At 49.0% G+C, this 20,860-nt stretch overlaps 1 protein-coding gene across 1 annotated transcript; it reads left to right on the top strand.

Annotated features, from left to right (window-relative positions):
* The first annotated feature begins 875 nt into the window (after positions 1-875).
* LOC128949273 (olfactory receptor 14A16-like) lies at positions 876-1,808 on the top strand. Its single transcript, XM_054294134.1, has one exon. The coding sequence runs from the start codon at positions 876-878 to the stop codon at positions 1,806-1,808; it is 933 nt and encodes a 310-aa protein (XP_054150109.1).
* The last annotated feature ends 19,052 nt before the right edge of the window (positions 1,809-20,860 follow it).

Below are 20,860 nucleotides of genomic sequence, written 5' to 3'. Positions count from 1 at the left end.
ATCTCCTAAAGCTGCAACACCCCAATGCCTACAGACTCTGTGAGTACATTCTCTGACTGTCTCTTGTGCAGAGCAGCCAGGGGTGCCCAGGGCTGTCCTGCAGAGCAGGGTCCTGCAGCCCAGGGCGCTGTGCTGGGGCAGGGACTCTGCTGCCTGCCAGGGACAGCTCTCAGCCAGCCCTGGCAGCTGCTCCCAGCACTGGGGGACAAGATCTGGGTGAGAGGAGACAGCTGGTAAGGCTTGGAAGTGTTCTCCTTCTGTGGTGAGGATGCTGCATTGTTCAGGACCGGTTCCAGAAGGACATTTAAACCCACATAATTTCCAAGTTGATTATACAGGGAGCACAGGAAGGCAGGGGCTGCATAAAAGGGAAATTCCTGGAAAATTCTGTCTTTTTAATCTACTGCTCTGGGTTGCCTGGATAGGAAATTGCACATAGATATTTATCTCTCAGTTGAGGTCGAGAAAAATAAGAAGAAATTTCTCTCAGGTGTTAATAAACCAGGAAGTGACAGAAATCAGCACAGGGCCCTCTAGAAGCTCCATCAGTTTTGCTTTTCCAGCCTCCTCAGAGTTGCTCTGTTGCCATCAGAGCCTGCAGAGCCAGAGCTGCCGCTGGGCAGTGCCTGAGCTGGGAGGGGTCTGCAGGGTAGAGCTGAGCCCCCAGGGCTGGGCTGGGCTCTGGCAGCACTGGCAGGGCCCAGCCCTGGGCACAGGGAAGCAGCTGCTGGCAGGGACAGCTCCAGGTAGCAGAGCCCTGGGCAGGCAGTGGGGGGAAAGTGCCCCCAAGCTGTCCTGGGATATTTAACATCCTCTCCAAACACAACTATTCCATCGTTACTTTTTTTACAGATCCCCATGCTAAGGCACTGCAAATGTCCAACAGCAGCTCCATCAGGCACTTCCTCTTGCTGGCATTGGCAGACACGCGGCAGCTGCAGCTCCTGCACTTCTGCCTATTGCTGGGCATCTCCCTGGCTGCCCTCCTGGGCAACGGACTCATCATCAGTGCCGTAGCCTGCAGCCACCACCTGCACACGCCCATGTTCTTCTTCCTGCTCAACCTGGCCCTCAGCGACCTGGGCTCCATCTGCACCACTGTCCCCAAAGCCATGCACAATTCCCTCTGGAGCACCAGGAACATCTCCTATGCAGGATGTGCTGCCCAGGTGTTTTTCTTTCTCTTCTTCATCTCAGCAGAGTATTTCCTCCTGACCGTCATGAGCTACAACCGCTACGTGTCCATCTGCAAACCCCTGCACTACGGGACCCTCCTGGGCAGCAGAGCTTGTGCCCACATGGCAGCAGCTGCCTGGGCCAGTGCCTTTCTTTATTCACTGCTGCACACAGTCAATACATTTTCCCTGCCCCTGTGCCATGGCAATGCCATGGGCCAGTTTTTCTGTGAGGTGCCCCAGATCCTCAAGCTCTCCTGCTCCAAATCCTACCTCAGGGAAAATGGGCTAATTGCAGTGAGTGCCTGCTTGCTATTTGGCTGTTTTGTGTTCATTGTTTTCTCCTACATGCAGATCTTGAGAGCCGTACTGAGGATCCCGTCTGAGCAGGGATGGCACAAAGCCTTTTCCACCTGCCTCCCTCACCTGGCCGTGCTCTCCCTGTTCCTCAGTAGTGCCATATTTGTTCACCTGAAGCCTCTCTCCATGTCCTCCCCATTCCTGGATCTGTCAATGTCAGTTCTGTACTCGGTTGTGCCTCCAGCTGTGAACCCCCTCATCTACAGCCTGAGGAACCAGGAGCTCAAGGCTGCAGTGGGGAGACTGATGACTGGGTGCTTTCAGGAACACTAAACTGGAGAATTTCTGCAAATCACTTGCAATAAAACTAGTTTTTGATACTTCTTGTTGGGTTCATTTTTGAGATTTCTTTCCTTTCTTTTAGTTTTTTCGTATTGTCCACAGGTAAATGTCATTGTTCATGCCATTTCTCACCACCTTCCCTGTGGCCAAAGACTGTGTCAATGGGGGGCGGCACTCTTGGTGTATTTAAAGGAACTAAGGGATCTCCCAGGAAAGTTTTCTGCAGAGATACCCATTTTGTTGCCTTCTCTGGAGCTGCAGCAGCAATGTCTTTGTGCAGAACTGAGGGCAGATCAGCGTTGGCACAGCAGCCTTGCTCCTGCTGGCCACACCATTACTAATCCAGGCCAGGAGCCATTTTCCTTCTTGGCCACCTGGGCACGCTGCTGGCTCATGTCCAGCCTGCTGTCCATCAGTCCCTGCAGGTCCCTTTCTGCCTGGCTGCTCTCCAGCCACTCTGTCCCCAGCCTGTAGCGCTGTGGCCAAAGTGCAGGTCCTGGGACTTGGACTTGTAAACCACACCTTGTGTGATCTGGGCCCTGGATCCAGCCTGTCCAGGGCCTTGTGCAGAGACCTGCTACCCTCCAGCAGATCAACACTCACATCCAGCTTGGTGTCATCTTCAAAGATGCCCTTGGTTCCATGGGACCCCTCACTGTCACAATGGCCTCTTGGTTACACCCTGCACTTTCGCACTGCTCTCCTTGGTTCCATGAGCCCTTGCTGAGCAACAATGGTCTCCTTGGTTCCATGGGGCTTCACAGTGTCACAATGTTCCTGATGGTACTGCAGTTCCACAGCGGGCCCTTGGTTCCATGGGGCCCCAGAGTGTCACAATGGCCCCATGGTCACATGAGGTCCCACACTGTCACCATGGCCTCTGGGGTTCCACAAGTCCCCTCAATCTCACAATGGACTCCTTGTTTCCATGAGGCCACACAGTATCACAACATTCTTCCAGATTCCTTGAGGCCCCATCGTGTCGCAGCAGCCCCTTGGTTACACAGGATCCTGCAGTGTCCCAATGTCCCCTTGGTTACATGAGGCCCTGCAGTGTCAGAACGGCCCCTTAGTTCCATTGGGCCCTGGAGTCTCCAAAAGGTCTCCCTGGTTTTGCAGTGTCAAAATGGTGAAACCCCTTGGTTACACAAGGCCCTGCAGTATCACAATGGCCTCTGTGGTTCCACGAGGACCCAGAGTGTCATGGTGCACTCCCTGGTTCCATTTGGCCCCAGAGCATCACAATGGACCCCTGGTTCTGTGGGGCTGCCCAGTGTCACCATGGTCCTCTTAGTTCCACAAGGCCCTGCAGTGTCACAATGGCCCCAGAGTGTCCCAATCATCAGAGAATGACAGAATCAAATAGGCTGGAAAAGACCTTTGGGATCATCAAGTCCAACCAAAGCCCTAATACTGCCTTGTCACCCAGACCATGCCACTAAGTGCCACTGGAGAGGGACAGTGACTCTGCCACCTCCCCCCTGGCCAGCCCATTCCAGTTCCCACTCACCCTTTCTGTAAAGAACTTCTTCCTATTGTCCAGCCTAAACGTCCTCTGGTGCAGCTTAAGGCTGTGTCTTCCTGTCCTGCCCTCCGGCAGATCCACACTCACACCCAGATTGGTGCCCTCTGCAATTTGTGAATGGTGGACTCGATCCCCTCACCCAGATCATCAGTGAAGATATTAAACAGCACTGGGAACAACACAGATCCCTGGGGACAGCACCAGTGCCTGGAAACCAGCTGGGTGCAGCAGCACCATCCCCACCACTCTCTGGGCCCAGCCTCCAGCCAGCTCTTAAATCTCCCAGCGAGGAGGGAACCTGCCCAAGCTTTGGGCTGCAGCTTTTCCAGGGAATGCTGTCAGAGAAAGTGTCAAAAGCTTTGCTGAATTCCAGGCACACAACATCCACAGCCTTTCCTGCATGCACATGTGGGTCACCTCGTCATAAAAGGAGACCAGGTTGGTCAGGCAGGACCTGCCACTCCTAAATCCACGCTGGCTGGCTCTGATCCCTTGGCCATCCTGTGGGTGCCCTGTGATGGCACTCAAGGTGATCTGTTCCATAACCTCACTGGGCACCCAGGTCAGGCTGACAGGCCTGGAGTTCCCCAGCTCCTCCTTCCAGGCCTTCTTGGGGATGGGCTCACATTGGCACCTCCAGTGCTCTGGGATCTCCCTGGTGAGCCAGGACTGATGGTAAATGATGGAGGGCAGCTCCCTCATCCCCCTAGGATGTATCCCATCTAATCCAATGCCCACACTTGTGAGCATCTGAGTGGCTCAGCAGGTGACCAACTGCTTCCTCCTGGGTTACAAGGAGCTATTCTGCTCCCTGTGCCCATCTACCAGCTCAGGAGAACACTTGTCCTGAGGAAAACCTGTGCTAAGATTGAAAATTGAGATATACAAGGCATTAAGTGGCTCAACCCTATTTTATATATATATATATATATATATATATATATATAGTGACTATATTCTCCACTGCATCCAATGAAGAGTAGACATTCTCTTTTTCTCTTTCTCAGTCCTTTTGCTGTATTTTTTTTTTCAGAAGCCACCAGGTTAAGCTCTAATTGAGCTTTCACCTCTCAACTTTTCTTTCTGTATAACTTAACAACATCCTTAAACACTTCCTAAGTTGCTGGTCCTTTTTTTCCCCTTAATTCCCACAAAAACTCCATGGGCAGCCAGGCCAGTCATTTTCCTTTCAAGCTCATCTTTTGCCACACTGGGACAGGCTGCTCCTTCCCCCTTAAGATTACTTTCTTGAAATGTGTCCATCCTTCCTGACCCCTTTGTTTTTGGGCTGTTTCCCTTAAAAAAATCAGTACCTGATTTGGTACTCCGCAAATCAGCATCCTGAACAGGTCAAAGTCTGCCCTTCCTAATTCCAGTGTAGTTTTGTTGCTGCCCCTCCTTCTTTCACAGAACATTGAACACTTGAATATTTCATGGTCACTGTGCCCCAGACAACCTCTGCCCCTGTATCGGCCTCCAGCCCTTCTCTGTTTATGAACAGCAGCAGACAGAGCTTTCCTTGTGTAAAGGTTTGACACTGGCACAAGGCCAAATGCCCCCATGAAAATACACCTTCTCTGGTGTCTGCTGTGAGATTTTGACCAGGAATAAACAAAGCAGGCTCTCCCTTGAAAAAAAGAAAAGTTTATTAACTAAACTACAAAAACAATTACTAAACTACGCACAAAAGAAAGAAAAAAACAAAAAAAAAAACACAAGGAAAATGAAAACCTCACAAAAACATTCTCCTCCTCCTCCCCCCTAAATTCCCAATACAATACATCCTCCAAAATCACCAGTTCTGGGTCCAGCACCACCCTTTAGAATGCTCAACTTTCAGTTCCTCAAGAGGAGAGGGAGTCCTTCCATGTGTCGTGGTGGCCTTTTCCGTCCTTTTTCCGGTGCTCTCACCACCGAACAATAATCAGGGCTGCTTCCAGGGTTGTCTTTTTAAGGATGCTTTGTCCAGTTCCAGAAAAGCACAGTCTTTCACCTTTGGGACATCTGTCCCCCCCATATTTTATATACCCCCTGCGGCCGAGGGGTACCCACACTGAATCTTCTTTGGCTCTGGGACATTTCTCCCCCTGGACTCAGTCTCTGTATTACACGGAAACATAGCTCTGTCCATGGCTACACAAAAGAGTCCAGCATAAAATGCCACTCCATCTTCTCCATCTTTCCAACATCTCTCACTCTCTCTCTCTCTGGTCCAGACCTTTATCACTCGTCTAGGAAGGGTTAATGTTCTGTGAAGTTTTCATTGTCCAAAAAGGGTTAAAAACTCCTCCAAGAGGCTGGACTCCTGGCTGCACCCCCCCCCACCCCACCCAATCTTCTCAGCCGGGCTGCCTGCTGCCAGCACATGTTTACTGAATTTCAAGGTAACGGCACAAAAACACAGGCTGCACTCTCTCTCTCTTTCTGTCTCCAAGGGGGGGAACAGGCTGCCCATTGCTTCCCGGCATTTCTTTACTTCTTCCTTCCACCCTTGGGGGGGGCCAGGCCTACCTCTCCCGGGCCGGGCCGCATGGCTTTTCCCCTCCCCCCGCCCAGCCAGCAACTGGGCCGGGGGAGAGACCCAACTGCTTCCCGCCGGAAGTCCAAAGAGACCCTGCCAGGGGGAGAGCCCTGCTTTTACCCTGTGTTCTCAGAGCTGGATCCAATGCCCAGTGGTTGGGCCAGATGGCAATATTCAAATCTGAACACTCATTGGCCCTATCTACAGCATCCCAGAAATCCTGTTTCTGGGTCAAACCATGACACCTTGGCAGTGGTAGCGTTACCAAAAATTTGGTAACACAGAAAATTCTTTAACCCCTATGTAGTTAAGAAGCAGCATTCTTTATTCAGCTGCATGCACGGGGTATAGCTCCTTCCAAAGCCGTGCATGTTGAGAACAGGAAAGTTTCCATTTATTTTCTGTATTTTGCACACATATACATTGATTGTCCTGGACTAAACACACATGTGATTTCTGCAAAATCATTAGCATATTTCTCCTCACCATTACCCATGTGTTCTTCTGTCCTGGGGGTCTCTCTGGTGGTCCCTGGTGGTCATGGACCCCAATGTTCCCGTGGGCCTGGCTGAGCTGGCAGGACACTGAGGCTGGTGAACTTCCAGTTCCCCTTCTCACACAATGGGCATTGTGTGGTTTCCATAGGCCTGGGATTTTGGAGAACAAGCTCCCGGTGTCAGTTCACCTGGTGGAGACAATTTATCATCTGGCAACATGAGGTCACAGAGTGGGCTAGTGGGCTATGACATCACAGAGTGCAGTATGTAGGTTATTGAGCAGTGTCATGGTTTGACAGTGGCACAATGCCAGTGCCCCATGAGAATACCCTCTCCCTGGTGTCTGCTGTGAGATGTGACCAGGAAAAAGCAAAGTAGGCTCCTACTTAGGAATAAAGAAAACTTTATTAACTAAACTACAAGGGAAAGAAAAAAAAAGAAACACAGAACAGAAGGAAAATGAAAACTTCACAAAAGCATGTTCCTCTTCCCCCCACCAAATTTCCAATACAATACATCTCAGAAATCACCAACTCTTGGTCCGGCACCACCCTTTAGAATACTCAATCCTCACTTCATCAAGAGGAGAAGGAGTCCTTCTTTGTGCCATGGGCTTCTTGTCACATGTGGCACCGCCTGGAGATCATTTGCCATTGTGACATCTTCCTTCCATGCCCAGTGCTCTCACCACTGCGCATGGACCAGGGCTGCGTCTAGGGTTCCTTTTAAGGATGCCATGTCTCCTTCCTAAAAGGCACAGTCTCAACTTTCGGACATCTGTCCCCCCCATGTTTTTTGCACCCCCTGGGGCTGTGGGGTACCCACACTGAACCGTCCTGGTTGTGAGGCTATGCCCCTCCTGGAAGCAGTCTCTGTATCACAAGGAAACAGTCCATGGCTACACAAAAAAAGAGTCCAGCAAAAAATGCCACTCCATCTTCTCCATTCTTCCAACATCTCTCTCTCTCTGCCCAGACCTTCATCAGTCTTCTAGGAAGGGTTAATGTTCTGTAAAGTTTTCACTGTCTACAAAGGGGTTAAAAGCTCCCACAAGCGGCCGAACACATCGCTGCCTCCTCCCCCCCTTTCCTCCTTCTCAGCCGTGCTGTCTGCTGCCGCACATGTTTGTCAAGTTTCAAGGTAACTCCCAGGCACGGCTCTGTCTCTCTCTCTGTCTCTGTCTCCCAGAAGGGGGAGTGGATACCTCTCAGTAGCTCTTCGATGCTTCCACCCCTGGGCCCCTCAGGGTCAGGCCCACCTCTCCCAGGCCGCGTGGCTTTCTCCTCTCCTGCCCAGCCAGGAGCTGGGCCAGGGGAGAGACTGAACTCTCTCCTGCTGGAAACCTAAAGAGAACCTTCCAGGGGGCAGCCCTACTTTTAACCCTGCGTTCTCAGAGGTGGATCCAAATGTCCCAATGGACACATCAGGTGCCAATATTAAAATCTGAGAAACCATTGGTTTCACTACAGCATCCCCGAAATCCCAATTCCAGTCAAACCACCACTTAAGCTTCTCATTTATAACAGAATCCACTTCAGCCTGGGCCGGGGTGGGCAGTGGCCGCACAGTTTCATGGACTGGACGCGGGTCTGGACGCTTTCCTTGGAGTGACTGCAGGGAGGGAATGCTGGGGCTGTCACTGCTGGAGTGTCACACAGGGGAAACTGGGGCTGTCACCTCTGGGGTGTCACACACACACAGGGCAACACTGGGGCCGTCACCGCTGGAGTGTCACACACAGACAGGGCAACACTGGGGCTGTCACCACTGGGGTGTCACACACAGGACAATGCTGGAATGGTGTGGCCAGCAGGACCATCACACTAGGATCTTTTCTTCTGAGAAGCTGAGAAGCTTCCGCTTTTCCATGTTTTGCTGCTTTGTAATGTGATTTGGAGAATTTTATACCCAGCAGGTGAAATTGTTCCTACTTGATGACCAATCACAGGTCCAGCTGTGGGGGTGCTCTGGTCAGTCACAAGATTTTATCATTCCATTCCTTTACTTTCTAGCCTTCTGATGAAATACTTTCTTCTATTCTTTTAGTATGGTTTTAATATATCATTTTATTTTCATATAATATATACCATAAATAATAAATCAGCCTTCTGAAACATGGAGTCAAGATTCTCATCTCTTCTGGGATTCTCATCCTGGGACCCCTACGAACATTGCCACACAGGACCAGGGCAGTGATTCTTCCCTTGTGCTCAGCACTGGTTGGGCAGCACCTCGAGTGCTGTGTCCAGTTCTGGGCCCCCAATTTAGGAAGGACGTGGAGGGGCTGGAGCATGTCCAGAGAAGGGCAACAAGGCTGGTGAGGGATCTGGAACGCAAGTCCTATGGAAGCAGTTGAGGGAGCTGGGGTTGCTTATCCTGGAGAAGAGGAGGCTCAGGGGAGACCTCATCACTCTCTACAGCTCCGTGACAGGAGGGCGCAGCCAGGTGGGGGTCAGACTCTTTACCCAGACAACAGTGACAGGACAAGAGGACACAGCCTTAAGCTGCACCAGGGGATGTTTTGTCTGGACATTAAGGAATATTCTTCACACAAAGGGTGATTGGGCATTGGAATGGGCTGCCCAGGGAGGTGGGTGAGTCACCATCCCTGGAAGTGTTTAAGGAAGACGATGTGGCACTGAGTGCCATGGTCTGGGTGACAACGTGGTGTTGGGTCCCAGGTTGGACTTGATGCTCTCCAAGGTCTTTTGCAGCCTGGCTGATTCTCTGATGATTGTGACACTGCCCTGGAGAAGCAAGGGGCCATTGTGACACTGCGGGGCCTGGTGGCACTAAGATGACCATGGGGACACTGTGTACGACATGGCAGCACAGAGCCAAGAGGCCATTGTGACACAGTGAGGCTGAAGGGAAGCAAGGAGTCCGTTGTGACAGTCTGGGTCCTGGTGGAACCACAGAGGCCACTGTGACACTGCGGGGCCTTGTGGAACCAAGGACCCATTGTGACACTGTGGAAACAAGGAGACCCCTGGGAGAGCCTGGGGACAATGGAATCAAGGAGCCATTGCTCCATTGTAAGGACTCTGGGAACTGAGGGAACAATTGTGACACTGTGGTGCCCCATGGAACAAAGGGTCCCTGATGACACTGCAGGATCTTGCGTCACCAGGGCTCCATTGTGACACTGCAGCGCCAAGGAATTCATTGTGGCACCCTGAGGCCTCATGGAACCACAGAGGCCATTGTGACCCTGCAGGGCCTTGTGGAACCATGCAGAGCATTGTGATAGAGCAGGATCTGGTGTCATGATGGAGCCATTATGACACTGCAGGGCCCCATGAAACCAAGGGGCCAGTGCTGCTCCTCAGGGACTCCTGGAATGAAGGAAACATGTTTGACACTGTGGTGGCCCTTCGGACCGAGAGGCCATTTTGACATTGTGGAACTAGGAGAGCATTGCTGCACTGCAAGACCTCAAGGTGTTGATGGAAGGAGACCCGGACACCGATTGGTTCTTCGCAGGTCCGATTTATTGATCGATACAGCGGGTTAAATACAGTTCATAATAAGCTTCATACATATTGCAAAAGCTGAGCTCAGGATTGGTTAGTTACATATCAGCAACTACGCCTACTTCTGCATTTTTGTGGTTATTCTTTTGATACTTTCTGCATATTTTCAGCAGGAATCGCTCTTCCCTATCCTCATGTTGCAGCAAGGGCATCATGTCCTTGCCTGTCATTGGTCACTGACTGCTGACTTCCCTTTCAAGCTTAACCAGCAGCATTATGTCAACATGGCCTTTCTCAGCTAACCAACTGTTAACAAAACTCTCCACATTTCTCCCATTTTCTTCTTGAGCAAGAAGACTAGTCTGCCAGGTTTTTGCTATCATACGGCTGACCATGTTTTGAATACAATTAAAGACACAAGGCAAAATAAGCAAAAACATTAAAATTACACCCAGTAGCCCTATAGCATATGTCACAAGGTTCCTCAGCCATGGTCCAAGTCCTAAGCTTTTAAGCCATTCGTCAATTCCTAAACCTTCTTCTTCCTTGAGATTGTGAAGTCCTTGTTGCAGTTCTTTTATCTTAGTGTGAATGGACACCGAATGATCAGACAAATTCATGCAACACATTCCCTCAAACTCTTCACATCCATGCCCTTGTGCTAAGAGCAAAAAATCTACAGCAGCTCTATTTTGCAAAACAGCATGGTTAACACTCTGCACATCTGCGGTTAGCATGTCTAGAATTTGGGATGTCTTGTTTAGCTCATCCTTTGCCCAGCACCCTAATTGCTTTGCTAAATTCATAGCTTTATTGGCAGATCCTCCTGGCAAGATAGTTGAAACTACTACTTGTTTGAATGTACTCCAAAACTGTGGATCTCCTACCTGGCTGCAGTCTAAGTCATGTATGCTACGTCTCTTCCTGTTTGAATTTTGACTCAGCTGCATTAGCAAGGACATATTAGGGTGAAACAATGACAATTTTCCCAAATAACAGGGTCCACCCTGTGGTTTAGCTGGTATACCATTCCACGCCCTGTCTCCACAAATTAAAAATATTCCTGTGGGTAATTTCATTGGTGCTGTGATATTTGTGCCGTTACATTGACTGTAATGCTGCGGAGAGAATTTACTCAAATTCAGGGATGAATCTAAGGTGGCCCATGTTTCTTTAGGTTGATTTCAATTCTGGGCATCCAAGGGTTCGAAACTAAACCATCCGCCAGCTGTAGTGTTAGACATACTGGCATTTGTACTTCCAAAAAGATCCAATTCTTCAGGAGGAGAATGCAAAGAGGTGTTAAGTGATTGGATTAGTAAGCATTGGCGATAGCCATCACTCTGACTTGCAGTATACCCTTGTTGTGCTGACAATTTGATGTTTGACATGTTATGCATGCATAAAGTTTGATTATTTATTAAACTGCAAAATTCTCCAGGAGACCACACCGGAAGTCCCACCAGGCATGTTCGAAATGGGTTAGTAACCCCTCCAAGACTAAGACAAAGCCATGATTGGTTAATCTGATTAGCAAGTGTTACCCATAGATTTTCTCTTGGCTGACTAAAATGTGTTATTCCTACTGCTTTAATCGCTACAGCATTGAGCAGTATAATAAAAACAAACCTCATTTTTCTCTCTTCTTTCGCTGTCTTTTACCTGGTTTGCTAGAATGGCTAATGCAGTCCTGAGTCGGTCTTTGAATACACTGATCTAATTCCAAATCAGCATCCTTGCTTACAGGTATAGCTTTAGGTAGGTTTAAAGGCAAATTAGCTTTACAGCGAGCATCTATGATGTGTGAGGCTCTAGTAATTTCAAACTCTCTAAGTACTTGCTGCAACTTCCACCTAATATATGCTATAGCTACTTGTTCTGCACTCTCATAAAGTTGTAATCCTGACCTTCCTGGTAGGCCAGTACTTTGCTCAAGAGCTCTATACCAGGAAGAATCTCGAATCCACTTCCCAAAGCAAGGTCTACACCATAAATGTCCTATTGCCCTTTGTGAGTACCAATAAACCTTATTGCAATCTGCACAATGCAAAGCTACCCATGCATAGCACCTATCATTATCCTTTTTACAAACATAGCAAGGAAGTGAACATAAGAAAGGATCAGTATTAAATTTCGTCTCTATAACCCAATCCAAGCACTTCAATGGTGGTGATTGCAAAGCCTCTTCACTTTTCTTACTATATGAGGCTAACAGTTCAAGCTCTTTCTTTAGCGCAATCGCCGTTCGTTGTCTTCTTCAACAACTACACCCTCCCACCAGGCAGGGTCCCATATATGTGAAATTGCCGTAATCATAGAAAACTAATTAGCAATCACTGATAGCCTTACTCAGATGGGGTTGTTCCCTTTCTTGCCTTCTTTTTCTTATCTGTCTTCAGTTTTGCTGCTCCTAATTTCACTGGTCCTGTCACTTGCAAACTCAATTTTTGCAACTTTTCAATGCAGCAGTCTAATGCTCTTTCGGGATCCCCCCTGATGGGTCCTACAATTGAACGCTGCATTAGGGGCACTAATTTTCTACACCTTGCAGAGGCTAAGCGTGATTTACTTTGAACCTTGAGTCTATTCACAATACATTGTACGTCCCATTGGTAATAAGCAAGAATTTTCTGTTCAGGAGACTCATAAAGATTTAAAGCTGCATATGCATTTTGCCCCGTTTGTCTCCTTAATTCATCCTGCCAGTTTTCACTCCACATGTACTCGTGCTGTCAAGTATTGCACCACAAACCCAATAATAATGATTGTTCTATCCAAAAAGTTCTACCACAACCCCCACAATGTAGGGCTATCCAAGCAGCACAATGTGGATTGTGACAGTCAAGGCAATTTTCGTTTGCTGGACCTGTTAAGCAAAAGGTTGATAATGAGTCAATAAAACCAATCAGCTCCTGGGCTGTCCGGTAGTGATGCGTCAGTGCTCTGTCCACCGCTTTCAAGTATCCCTTCAGCTGTAGCAGTAGTAGTCGTAGGACTAGAGGCAGTTTCTTCCCCAGTCGCTCCTTGTCCTCCTCCGTGAGGTTGTTCACCAGATGCTGCATCAAAAATAGGTTTAGTCCACTTAGCAGGCACCCACAAAGGCCCTGTAGGTGAGGAAACACAAAGATACCCCCGACTCCAGTATAACACTTTTGCAGGCTTTTCCCATAATCCTGTACTCGGGTTCTTATACTTAACCCAGACCTCCGTTTCCTTAGTAGTTTCCTGACCTGACCTCGGGTGATGTTTAATTGCAGGGGGGGTATCGTCTTCCCCAAAAATACATAAATGGTTGATCACATACAGAACCTTAGCCAAACATGCTTGTGGGTCTCTTAAATCTTGATGCTTTTCAATGTACTGCTTAAGGGTGCCGTTTGCTCTTTCCACTATTGCCTGTCCAGTAGGGGAGTATGGAATCCCTTTCACATGCTTAACGGACCACTGATTCAAAAATTTCTGGACCCTAGCACTTACATAAGCTGGACCATTATCCGTTTTGATACTCTTTGGGACTCCCATGACAGCGAAGCAACTTAACAGTGCCTGATAACATGTATAGCTTTTTCTCCTGCCTGAGCCGTAGCCCATATGTAATGACTATATGTATCTATAGTAACATGCACATACTTGACTCTACCAAATCTAGCTACATGTGTAACATCCATTTGCCATTTCTCATTTATTTCTAAACCTCGAGGATTAACTCCGACGCCTAAACCTATTCCCCCATTATGATAACTACATGTTGGACATGCTCTAACAATGGCCTTCGCTTCTGACAAACTCAGCTCAAAGTTCCTTGCTAGTCCTTTTGCATTTTGATGATATCTACTATGTGCTTCTCTGGCCAATGTATGCTTATCAACAGGACAAGAGTTATCAATGGGTAAGGTAACCAATTTGTCTGCACGTTCATTCCCTTCTCCTAAACCTTCAGACCATTTATGGCTCCTAATATGAATCACAGAATACGCTGCATTTCTCTCCCGTAAAGCTTTCCTTAATTGTACCAGTAACTCATACAATCCTTTATTATTCACTTCCTTAATTGCTGCTTCCTCTATTCGTCTGACTACTCCTGCGACATACATAGAGTCTGTGACCACATTTAAAGGCTCCTGTAAGTTGGACACTGCCCATACTACTGCTAACAATTCCAGGGTTTGTAAGCTATCTGCAGGGTCTGCTGTGAGGAGTTGATGCTTCCATTGTCCTTTTTCTTGCCAGATGACAGCAGCACGCCTTGATTTCTTTCCTGCATCTGTAAAAGCTGTAATAGCTCCTTCTATGGGGCACTCTCTTCTCTCAACGGTTGGGTGATCCAGCTCCATTCTGTCATCCATTGCAAAACTCTGGGCACTAATTTGCTGGTCTCTACTTTAGCAGACGATGTCAATAATGCTTCCTGTAAATCCTTTGAATTAATCAAGTACCAGTCTAAGGTTTCTTTTTCCATAGGCAATCTAATGGTAGCGGGTTCTCGACCATCCACTTCAGTAATTCTGAGATGCCCCTTTTGATTAACACAGCCAATTGTTCGATTTTTGAAAATATTGTTTTCTTATGTTGTAGTGGTGGTGGCAACCATTCCAAAACCCGTATCTCCCCCATTTTCTTTTGTTGTTGAGAGAGAGCACCAAGCAAGTGGCAAGGGCTATTCCAGATGGTAAGGTCAATGGGGTAGTCGAGTTGTCGACGAGACACATACCCTTGTTGTACACAGTTACTAATTTGCTGCAAGGCAAGATGGTGCTCCTTTGTCAGGTATACAGGAGTAGTGGGGTCAACGCCCTTTAACAAAGGCCGTAGGATTTCTAACAAGTGATTTGGTATTCCCACAATGGGCTTTAACCACTGTAAGTCTCCCAGCAACTTCTGTGCATCATGCAGAGTCTTAATGTCTAATTGTAATTCCAATTTTTGAGGTATTACTATTTGATCCATTAAAGTCCATCCCAAATATTTCCATGGCTTTGTGGTCTGAATTTTCTCTGTAGCAATAACAAGCGAATATGCTGCAAGAGTATCTCTAATGCTGTCAATCTGCAAAGAGGAAAATGGTTGTTGCTGTGCAAACAAAATATCGTCCATGTAATGAGATATTATAGTTGCTGGCCACTTGCGACGTAGTGGCTGTAATGCAGCATCAACATAAAGCTGACACAACGTGGGAGAACTGCGCATGCCCTGTGGTAACACAGTCCATTCAAATCTTTTGTCTGGTTCCTTACGATTTACTGCCGGTAAAGTAAAAGCAAATCTCTTCATGTCATCAGGATGCAACCCAATAGTGAAAAAACAATCCTTTAGGTCAATAATTAAAAGTGGCCAGTGTTCTGGGATCATAGCTGGATTTGGAAGACCAGGCTGTAAGGCACCCATTGGTTCCATCTGGTCATTTGCAGCTCATAAATCATGTAACAAATGGTATTTCCCTGATTTCTTCTTGATTACAAAAATAGGTGTATTCCAAGGGCTCGTGGAGAGTCGTAGGTGTCCCTGTGTGTATTGTTCCTTTACCAATTCATGGGCGTGCATAAGACTCTCCCCTTTTAATGGCCATTGCTTAACCATCACCGGTGTATCCGTTTTCCAGGTGAGTGGAATGGGGAAAGTCCAAGCAATGGCAATTATCCCAAAGGGTGATGGTTAGTTAACACCACTCCCAATTGTGTTAAAATGTCCCTTCCAATTAAGCAAGAAACTGTAGGAGGCAATTGAACAACTGAAAACACAGCAGATACTTGTTGATTATCAATGCACACCGACAAAGGCGGCGATCTGCTTGCTAATGTAAATCCTCCTACTCCTGTGAGCATGTTTGATGATGGGAATAGGGGCCAATGTTGTGGCCACTCTTCTGGAGAAATGATGCTGGTATCTGCTCCTGTATCCAATAATCCATAAAGGGTTATGCTTTGATGTCCATGGGTAATCTCAACTTTTTGTTTTGGTCTATTTTGTGAATCCACAGTCAAAAGTGTAACACCAGTAGAGCCAAAACCCTTCTCATTCCGTGTTTGCCCAGTAAATGATGGTATACCCAATGTCATTTGTGATAGCGGTACCAATTGTGCCATGCGTTGTCCTTTTGTTATTTTAATAGGGGGATAAAGGGTGTAAACCATGATTTGTATTTCCCCTGTATAGTCTGCATCAATAACACCAGTCAATACAAATGATCCCAGCATGGTTGTTGAGGAACGTCCTAGTAACAATGCTTCACATCTTTGTCCATTTAATATAAGAGGACCCTTTACTCCAGTTGGTATCCTCTCAGGCCGGTTCATCATTAGCGTGACGTCTACTGCTGCTGATAAGTCCAAACCGAGGCTCCCTGCTGTTGCTGGTTGCAGACAGGAGGTGGCAGTGATGTTACGGCGGCAGCTGGTGTCTCTGATGTCACAGCGGCAACTTGTGTCTGGGCGCTGCCCCCATTCACGCTCCTCTGATCGTTTCCCGACCGGCGCTTACAAGCCGTAGAATTGTGGGAGCTAGATCGGCAGCTTTGACACCATATACCAGTTGCTCGACATCCTCGACGCGTATGTCCCTCATTGCCGCATTGGTAACACTTGATGAACGGTCTCGAGCCTCCTTGCGTGACTGCCAGTGAGCCGCTTCGGAGAGGAGCAAGAGCAGCTAACACCTGATTCTGAGTAGACTCTGCTTGCTTTTACAACCCTAATCCTAATTCCTTTAAAGCTTCTGCTATAAATGCCTGTGAAGCTGTTGGCATTAATGCCATTCGCTCTAATGCCTCCTCAATGGTCCAATTTGCCCCTAAAGGAGCTAACACTCTTTGTGTTGCTGGATTGCTATTTTGTAATACACTCTGCTTTAATAGTGCCCCTTTCATATAGTCCGCAACACCAGCCCGATCTATGGCAGCAGCTGCCCTATCGATAAAACTTTCAAATGATTCTTCTCTACCCTGTTTAATACCCATATAAGCCGGTAACCCTCCTGGCTCTTTAACCATGTCTATTGCAGCACGCACTAATCGCATAGACTCTCTAAGCTTATCTGCTCCTGATATCATCTGTGCCTCTGTACGCAAATATGCCCCTAAGCCCATAAGCTCCTCTACTGTTACTCCATGTAATGGATCTCCCTGAGCTCATTGTACAGCAACCGACTCATTAACCATAGCTTGCCAATGTGCATTAAACAATAACTGCTGGTGCTGAGTGAATATTAAACACACTATTCCTCTTAAATCATTTGGGCATAAAACCTGAGTATTAAAAAGATAATCTAGCATTTGCCTAACAGGTTCACTTTTTACTCCAAACTGACTAACCGTAGAACGTAACTGAGCTAACAACTTCCAATCTAAGGGAGTATATTCCGCTATATTATGCGTAAGGTTCCCCTGTGCATCATACTGTGGTGTGTATGTGACCGGACATGCAAGACTAGAAGCTACTTCCACCGTCTCGCCATCCCCCATTTGCATTACTTCTTTTGCCAAAGCAGCCCAAGCTTCCCTCCTCTGTTTAGCCATGTCCCCCCATAGGTCACTGTGTGCCCCTGGGATAGGGTCTGACTCTTTAAGGGTGCTATGCTGCTGGCACTTCGGTACAGAGACCGAGCTTTCCGGCGGGGGGGGCGGTGGAACCAGAGATGGCTCGCGTGGGGGAAGTGGCCCCCCCGCCGGAGCTGGCTCGCTCAGGGAAAGCGGCGGAGGCAAAGCTGGCGGCGGAGGCAAAGCTGGCTTGCTCTTACCTCCACCATCCAACTCGCCCTCCCCCCCAACAGGAAGGGTGCAGATGGTTCCACTGTGTCTATAGGAAAATCCTCCACACCACTCTGCTGGGGACTCTTAGGCATAAGTATCTTAGTTACAGAAGGTGCCAGGGGATCATCCTCACGACCATACCCTATATTCCTCTTATGAGCTTCTGTCGCCCTTTCTGCTGCCTTTCTCTCAGAGACATGCTGAAGCAACGTGTTATACACCACCCGCCATAGCTTGCCTAATTTCTTTGCTGACTTATCATAGTCTAACACTGTATCCCACAGGATATCCCCAAACTTCTTCCATCTGCTAGCTCATGAACTGTATGTGGGTTAGCGAAAATCCCTTTAGCATGGCCGTAAGCCAATAACCCTGGTAATTCCTTTTTTAAATCTATCCCCTTTCCTCCTCGCCGTTCTAAATACGCGGCGAAAAGATCATATGCTGCCTGCCTATCCATACCTATTCGTCAGCATGCGCTGTTGCAGGTCTCCAGACTTCGGCAGCACGTATTGGCTCGAGTCACTGTTGTGAACCTCGAGGGTGCTTCAAATTCCGGCACCGTCCCGGCTGCAAGGACCTAAACTCAACTTCCTCGACCGTGGCGCGTTCCCCCCTTTTTCTTTTAATCTGAGACAAGAGGGCAAATGTTCGGGGTCACCATTTGTTGATGGAAGGAGACCCAGACACCAATTGGTTCATCGCAGGTCCGATTTATTGATCGATACAGCGGGTTAAATACAGTTCATAATAAGCTTCATACATATTGCAAAAGCTGAGCTCAGGATTGGTTAGTTACATATCAGCAACTACGCCTACTTCTGCATTTTTGTGGTTATTCTTTTGATACTTTCTGCATATTTTCAGCAGGAATCGCTCTTCCCTATCCTCATGTTGCAGCAAGGGCATCATGTCCTTGCCTGTCATTGGTCACTGACTGCTGACTTCCCTTTCAAGCTTAACCAGCAGCATTATGTCAACATGGCCTTTCTCAGCTAACCAACTGTTAACAAAACTCTCCACATCAAGGAACCAAGGATCCATTGTGACACTATGGGGCCCAAGGGATCCAAGGGTCTTAGTGACACCAAGGGGCCCCATGGAACCAAAGGGACACTGTGACACTGGGTGGACTCATAGAATCATGGAAACCATTGGGACGCTCTGGGGCCTCATGGAAAAGGCTGGATCCAGGGCCCAACTCCAACAAGGTCAAGTTTAACAATTCCAAGTGCTGGGTCCTGCACTTTGCCCTCAACAACCCCTGCAGCAGTACAGGCTGAGGACAGAGTTGCTGGGGAGCAGCCAGGCAGAAAGGGACCTGCAGGGACTGATGGACAGCAGGCTGGACATGAGGCAGCAGTGTGCCCAGGTGGCCAAGAAGGCCAATGGCTCCTGGCCTGGATCAGCAATGGTGTGGCCAGCAGGAGCAGGGCAGTGATTCTTCCCCTGTGCTGGACACTACTTGGGCAGCACCTCGAGTGCTGTGTCCAGTTCTCAGACCCCCAATATAGGATGGACATGTACGGGCTGGAGGGTGTCCAGAGAAGGGCAACAAGGCTGAGGAGTGGTCTGGAACACAAGTCCTTTGAGGAGTGGCTGAGGGAGCTAGAGTTGTTTATCCTGGAGAAGGCTCAGGGGAGACAAGACAGTGTCAGGGCACAGGTCGGACTTGATATCTCCAAGGTCTTTTCCAACTTTGCTGATTCTGTGATTCTCTGGAAAAACCCTTGGAGCAATTGCAGGGTGAGCCCTGGGCCTCCTCTTCAGAAGCTGCAGCAGCCCAGGTCCCTCAGCTTCTCCTGCCAGCCCCAAAGCCCATCCTGTCAGTCCTGCAGAGCCTATGCAGCTCCTCCTCACTGCCCAGAACAGGGAGCCCCAGAGCAAGACACAGCAGCCCAGATGTGCCCCCCTGGTCTGGGATGCCTCTGGCAAGGGAGTGGCACGAGGCACTGCAGGAGCCTGCAGACAATTCCTGCAGCACTTGTAGGATGATCCTGCTGCCCAAGGGACGTTCCCATGGGGCCAAGTCAGGAACTGCAATTGGGAATGGGGCCAGAGTTGAAAGGGCAAACAGGGATGGGCTGTTTGCAGGGCAGGGAACAGGGATGGGCAAGAGCAAGAAATTTATACCGGTTATACCGGGGACAGAGTAAAGAAAGCAAAAGTGATGCCAAGGAAATGCTCAGGGCAGTTTGGGGGTGGCTGCCAGGCAGCCCTGGCTCTGAGCAACAGCCTCTGCAGGGGGACAGGAAACTCCCAGCTGATGGGAACAAACTTGCTGGCTGACTGCAGAGGCCAGGACAAAGCTGAGTGGTTTCCCTGGTGTCCCCCAGCCCTTGCTGGCCCCTGGCATTTGTGCTCCCTCAGGTTCATGTCCCCACACCAACAGCATGGGGGTGCTACCCCTGCTGTGTGCAATGCAAACAGGGGCTGCTGAGCCAGTGCTGCTGTGTCTGTGCCTGCAAGGATGGGGCACCTGTGTGAGCTGGGGGAGAGGCCAGGGCTGCAGAGGGGGGATGTTGTTGGCAGCTCCATCAGGGCACTCTGGGGCACTGTCCTGGGCTGTGCAGCACACTGGGGATGGATCAGCCCCTGCTCTGCTGCTCCTTCCCGTCTGCCCCAGGGCCCTTGCAGAGCCCCAGCCATGCTGTTTGCCCCCAGCCTGCCCACGGCCAGCCTGGGGCTGCTCACAGGGCTTTTCTGTGCTGAGCATTGGCCTGGGTGTGTTCTTGGGAGAGCCTGGGCAAGGAGCCTGGAGCCCCCAGGCCCTGGCCTGAGGCATCAGCGCTGCCCCAGCAGTGCCCATGGCCTGTCCCTGCTGCAGCCCCGGCACTGCCGCCCCCAGGGCTGTGCCCGGCCCTGGGAGCACTCAGGCCCTGCAGCAAAACCAGGGCCACCAGGGCAGCGGGGCAGGGCCATGGCAGCAGCACTGACAACACCAAGTGCTGCTGCTGCTGTGGGCACAGCTGCTGTGCCAGCACTGATCTGCCCCCAGCTCTGCACACAGACATTGCTGCTGCAGCTCCAGAGAAGGCAACAAAAGGGCATCTCTGTAGAAAACTCTGCTGGGAGATCATTTAGTTCTTTTAAAGCCACCAAGAGCGCAGCCCATCATTGACACACTCTCTGGGCACAGGGAAGGTGGAGAGAAACAAAATGGGCAATGGCACAAATAAAGACATTTCTTTGTGGCCAATATGAAAAAAATCCACAACCAAAGTGACAAGAAGTATCAAACATTACTTTTATTACAAGTGATTTTTAGAAAATGGCCGGCAGT

Source organism: Melozone crissalis, unplaced genomic scaffold (genome assembly GCF_028551555.1).
Source record: "Melozone crissalis strain CALT ecotype California unplaced genomic scaffold, PUWL_Pcris_2 ptg000209l_1, whole genome shotgun sequence".
NCBI lineage: Eukaryota > Metazoa > Chordata > Aves > Passeriformes > Passerellidae > Melozone > Melozone crissalis.
The sequence above is the reverse complement of the archived record's forward strand: the minus strand, read 5'-3'. Positions and strand labels throughout refer to the sequence as shown.